General features: G+C 43.1%; 1 protein-coding gene across 3 annotated transcripts in view; it reads left to right on the forward strand.

Moving 5' to 3' along the window:
- Rxfp2 (relaxin family peptide receptor 2) overlaps positions 1-6,000 on the forward strand; it is a 61,104-nt gene that overhangs the window by 22,204 nt on the left and 32,900 nt on the right. For all 3 annotated transcript variants that reach the window (XM_021186882.1, XM_021186883.1, XM_021186884.1), the window contains exons 4-5: positions 2,056-2,161; positions 3,044-3,115. In XM_021186882.1, the coding sequence (XP_021042541.1) occupies positions 2,056-2,161; positions 3,044-3,115 (178 nt within the window). The remainder of the gene's footprint in view (positions 1-2,055; positions 2,162-3,043; positions 3,116-6,000) is intronic.

Here is a 6,000-nt window from a genome sequence, read left to right on the forward strand (position 1 = left end):
TATTTTCTTTATGTCAAATTCTTTAAAAACTACCCAACCATGAAAGACCATGAGGTCAGAACCCCACCCATGGGGAAAAGACACTGTCACCTATGTGAGTGAGAATGAAGACCATGTTCACTTCCTTCCTGGTGGACTCGCTCTTATTAAAAGTAAAACTCTACCTTATTAAGACTTAAAAAAAAACACCTTTTCACTACTTGAAAAAAAATGACAAGATTAGTAAGAAATGAAAAGTCACAATTCTAACAGCCTCTTCCTAGCACACTGCACCTGGAGCTCACGTCACACATGATGGCAAATCTTGTGTGTTTGGCTGGGCTGGGTCTCTGGTTTTGTTTTTTAGTTTTAACAGTAAAGAGGGAACAGTCAGGGTCAGGACCACAGATGGCCTAAAATGGCCCCTTCAGAGGCAGACCACAGATGAGAAGAAAACACGAGCTTGGAGCACCATGTCTGCTGTGACTGTCAGAATTTCTGGGTGGGTGGGGTGGGTAGCTACTGACAACTAGGTCTTGAAGGCCAGGCAGAGACACTACAGAGTCTTATATCAGGCACAAGACAGAGCCACAACCAACGGGACCTGGGCTAACTGAGTGGAGAGAACGAAGTTGGTGCTGATTATTATGACATCAGTATAGACAAATGGCTACAAAGCTAAGTCCAAGAAATGTCTTGGGGTGAGTAAGGTGGCAGGAGGAAGGTGGCAGGAGGTGGGACTGGTCTTTCAGGGCCATCCACAGAATAGGGTGGTGGCCTGACTACACTGCAGGATATGGAGGGTGAAGAAATGCCCACATTTCTGCCTTCTTAAAGATTCGCTTAGTTTTTTTTTTATGTGTATGTTTTGCCTGCATGCATGTACATGCACTGCAGACATACTTAGTACCTGAGGAGGCCAGAAGAGGGCATCAGGTTCTCTAGAAACAGAGTTACAGATGGTTGTGAGCCACCATTTGGGTGCTGGGAACTGAACCCAGGTCCTCTGCAGGAATAGCCAGTGCTCAAACCACTGAGCCATCTCTACTTGAACCACTCAGTCTCGCCATGTTTCTGCTTTGAGCAGCACACCCAGCTTCACCACATGAAAGTCTTTTGTTGGCAAGCACTTTCTGACCAATCTTCAACTTAATAATACATCCATAATATTCTTGATGTCGATAAACATTAAACAAAACATATTAATGTTATCTTTATTGGGATGAGCTATTTATCACATAGACTGCATAATATCATCCAAAATGTTATACACTGAAGGCATCTCTTGCAGTAAGTGGGAATTCAGTAATAGCCGTGGTGGATTTGCTGCCAATGTACAGCTAAATTCGCTTTAAGTGTGATAGAAAAAAGGATAAGCAATTAGAGGGGATTTATACTCACAGTTCAGTAGAAGATAGTAGGCTGGGCCCACACCACGGCACATGTATTCAATACCATCACTCAGGGGGTCAAGGCGGAAGGTATTGCTCTATATAACAAGACCCTATGTCTAAACAGTTCGTTGATTAATTACAATAGTGGTAAAAATAAAAAATTAACTTCCACTTCCTTATCTGCACCAAATCAAATATCCATAGGATCAGCAGAGAAATTAAAGATTCTGTAGAAATCCTGTCTTTCTCTGCTCCTCTGTGATGTATGACTCAGGACACAGGTACTGCAGGCGAATCAGTAAGCACTTATTTAGCAAGTCCTTCATGCTGCTGAGCTATCAGTCATCACCATGGAGAGTCACTCAAACCTAGGGTACTTCTCATTGGACAGAACTTAATCCTGTTTTAGTACATGGTCTGATGTGATTTGTTTGCTATTATTTGTCTAAGCCTGTGGGTTTGTTTCTGCTCCCCTGTTCTATGTGTCTGAGATGACTTCAGGAGCTAGAGATGAGATGAACACATCACTGGTCTATTTCTGATTTGGAGAGAATTCTTACTTGCTTTTAGGAAGGGCTAAATGGATCCATTAATAGATATAAACTGCTATGTTGTTGATGAAAAGAGAAAAATGTTAGTTGCTGTCATAAATAAGTATATTTTTCTTGTCTTTTCTCCCTAGTTCTCAGCCAGTATCCACAGCACTGTCACTGCAGAGAAAATGAGCTGGAATGCGTGAAGGCCGACTTAAAAACTGTGCCAAAGGTTTCCAGCAACATAACATTACTGTGAGTAGAAACAGGATATTTGTGCCTAAAGTCTCATAAGACCACAGAAAACCCTATAGTTCTATAGTGCTATAAATTATAAATAGTAAAATGAGCAAATAATCGGAAGTACTTTTTAAAAGATGTGTTTACTTGTACTTCATGTATATGAGTGTCGCCTCCATGGATGTATGTGCACCACATGTGTGCAGTACTCACAGAGGCCAGAAGAGGGCATCAGAGATCCTGAAACTGGAGTTACAGAAGGTTGTGAGGCACCATGTAGATGCTGGGAATCAAACCCAGGTCTTCTGCAAGAGCAGCCAGTGCTCTTCAGCACTGAGCCATCTCTCCAACCTCTGGAGCTTCTTCTAAAACCAATCACCAATAAGGTGATTCTCAGGAAAAGCTGATCTAATAGAGGAGCCTGGTTAATGTTTAGCTTGTATGGCCTATGGCTTGGGGTAGTTTTCCAGTACGCTCTGACTTCCTTGCTGGTACTCCTGTGCTCCTGCTGATGAGGAAAGGGAACAGGCTATGTCATCTCATTTGTAAAACTGATAATGCATCCAGACTGCAGAGGCAGAAAGATCTATGAAGCTAACTGTTGTAGATCATGCACACTTTCCTGAATTTTGCAGACATTCAAGGCCCTCAGGGATCTGTGGCCATGTCCTCACTGGGCATGTCTGAGATGGTTGGGATCTTCTGCTGGGTTGGCCTCTACTTCTTCTTATGTCTTTTTGACCTATTTGGGGATAAGAGAGAAAGCGTGAACTCATCACGCCTGTAGCACTAACAGGCTATGGTGAGAGGATGCAGATCAAGAAAAGCCTGGGCTAGCCAGGGCTATGTTGCCGGCTTGCCTTAAAGTAACAAAAAATGTTTTGATTTCTATTTCAGATCTCTTAAGAAAAACAAAATTCACAGTCTCCCAGTCAAGGTCTTCAGCAGATACACAGAACTCAGAAAGATGTGCGTAACAGAGATGTGTGTGCATTTTCAGTGTTTTAAGCTCTCGTGGTGTTTTAGATGTTTTTGATCTGAGAACTGAACTGAGGTTGATACATGATACATGTACCGCTAACTCTGGTTCTAGACTTAAGCTTAGAAGGTAAAGCACTGGAAATGGGGCTTCGTTTTCACTCCATCATTTAGAGCACGGTTTCACTTAGCCATCTTCAGGGGGTTGACTTGGGCTTCAGATAAACCATCTCAATACACAGCCTCAATTCTTCCCCAGAGTAATCGGGGCAAAGGCGTGACGGTGGTGGTGGTGGTGGTGGTGACAGTGATGGTAACAACGATGATGGTGGTGGTGATAGGAAGAGACCACATGCTATTAGAGTTCATGAGAAATAACAATGAGGACCTGGCAGTGCTGGGTAGTCTCTGTGGGAAAGCAGAGATGAGACCCCAGTCTCCACCCCAAGTTTCATGAACTTGTCACTTGCTATGACCCAAATGCCTTTGCTTCATTCCTTCTTTACAAAGCAATCCATGATCCTCACTTTGCTTTTTTAAAGGATGTTATTTACTTTTCGTTTTGTGAGTGAGTCTGACCTGCCATAGTACATGCACCACATGCATGCAGTTCCCACAGGTTCCCACAGTTCCACAGAAGAGGGCATCAGAGTTCCTGGAACTGGAGTTACACGTGGTTCAGGTGCTGGGAATTGAACATGAATCCTCTGGAAGAGCAGCCAGTGCTCCTAACCATTGAGCCATCTTTCCAGCCCCTCGTCAATCTACTTCATAATCTTCATACTGGAGCATTTAAATAGCCATATTAGATAGGTCAGCACGATGCCCCCTATTGATATTTGTGGGTATAAAACTCACAGGTTTGTAGCCTGGGTAATTGTCTATCAGTCCTTCAAAGCCGAGTTTCTCTGGGTCTCTGAAGATGCTATATCTGCCAAGAGGACCAATAGTTTAGGTTCTAATACCAACAAAGGAATGTTTCACATGCTGAATCCCTGGCAGAAATAGTTTCTTCTTTTATCCTTCAATGCCTAGCATAAAAGGAAAGTCTCTGGAAATACTACCAGTCATTCCACATTCATGAAATTAAAGACAGGTAAGCTTAAACAAGAAAAGATGTCCCTGGAGGAATCTCCCCTAGCAGAGCTGTGTGTGGGGGTGTACATTATTATCTTACCTGCTTTATCATCTATGCAATCCCAGACGCAGTCAAACCTCCTTACCAGGAAACAACTGAGAATAAGGAGGAGATAGAAGCTGGGGTGAAAACCTCTCTCTGGTCCCATCTCTTGAAGTTTGTGCCTTTCACAACAACACCCAGATGAGATCCGAGCCTTTAACACATGAGCCTTTGGGGGGACAAGGAAGGAGCCAACTCTAACAAACTGTGTCATCAGGTGTCATAGAAGTTGTAAGAATTCCTAATTAGACCACCTTAGACATGAGTCAGCCGGAGTACAAAAGTTAAGGGACTCAATTAAGACCTATAATTTGGTAGTATAAAAATCACAAGCAGGGGCCAGGGCTTCTCATGAACCCAATAGTACTTTAAGCTATCACAACGAAAACCTAGGGATGGAGAGAAACTGGTGAGTGCCTCCCAGGGTTTCTACTGACGTGTGCTGTCCTGCCCTGAGCATAATTCCATCCTGTGTTTTCTGTCTGGGAAGGAAGATGAGTGCTGGAGGAGGAGGAGGAGGAGGCACCTCTAACCATGTCCTTCCTCCCCGTCCGCATCCCTACTTTGGGTAGCTGTTATCCACATGTGCAAACAGTTTTGTGATTGGTGACCAAAAGGTAAAGGCTTTGTTCCTTGCTGACAGTGTGTCACCCTGAGACAGCACAGAACTTTCTGTCCGCTGAATCTCCAGTCTAGACCCCTGTAAATCCCCCATGGTGCAGTTTCGGTCATTCTGACATTGAGAGGAAAAAAAAAAATATCCTACATCAAAATTTAATTTTAATTGCCAGATGAATAAGCATTGCTCAATGAATGAATATAAATTTCCTCTCACTGTGGATCAATTTTGTTATCTTAATAATCTCCTAACGTGCGGGGATTTTCTAAAGTTGAAGAAGTAGTTTGAGATGACCTTTCAGAAAAATAAAATACGATTTATGGGGTCGGCTGTATGCTTTGTCATGGCTTCCATGGAAACCAAAAGCTGTTCTCTTCGTTGTAAAGAAGCCTTATAAAAATTAGGTATTTCTTCATAACCTCAGTTCTTATTAAATCCAATCAATCATTGGTAATGAAACATAATTAAAGGTGCCTGCCTGGCTCCAAAGTACATCATGTCACACTTAAAAATAGCCCATGAACATGCATGTTGTTAAAAGTATTTATTTGCTTAGGTTTGGTACCCAAGTCCCCAGTGTTCGCTTAAAAGTGAAGACCAGGGATTCGAGATCCAGGGATTCTTCGGCAAGCAGCTCAGTATGACACACACTTAACGGACTTGTGTCTCAGTTTGAAATAGAATGAGGCACTGCTTGCCAAATTATCACATTTCCATCCTCACACTTTAAATGGCTCTTCTGAAAAAAGGAAGTAGACACCAGGGGGAGAGCTTCAATGCGGCAGTCCATGCCTGAGACTTGAGACCTGAGATTCAGTCTCTCCACAGCGACAGCAACAGCTAAAGCTCCAACTAGTGGTTCTCTGCTATTTAAGGGACTGCAATCTTAGGTCATGTTGGTGAGAGGAGACCGGCTGTGGGTGGCCAAGGAATCAGGCAGGTCCTGGATTTGAACATCTCTTTCTTTTGGCTTCTGATATGAAAGTATGAGGTTGAACTCCCGGTTTGTGATTGCACCCATCTCTTCTTCAAGTAGAAAAGGCATGGTGTCGCACCCTCTGGTTAAAAATCATCTCA

Source organism: Mus pahari, chromosome 23, assembly GCF_900095145.1.
Source record: "Mus pahari chromosome 23, PAHARI_EIJ_v1.1, whole genome shotgun sequence".
Lineage (NCBI taxonomy): Eukaryota > Metazoa > Chordata > Mammalia > Rodentia > Muridae > Mus > Mus pahari.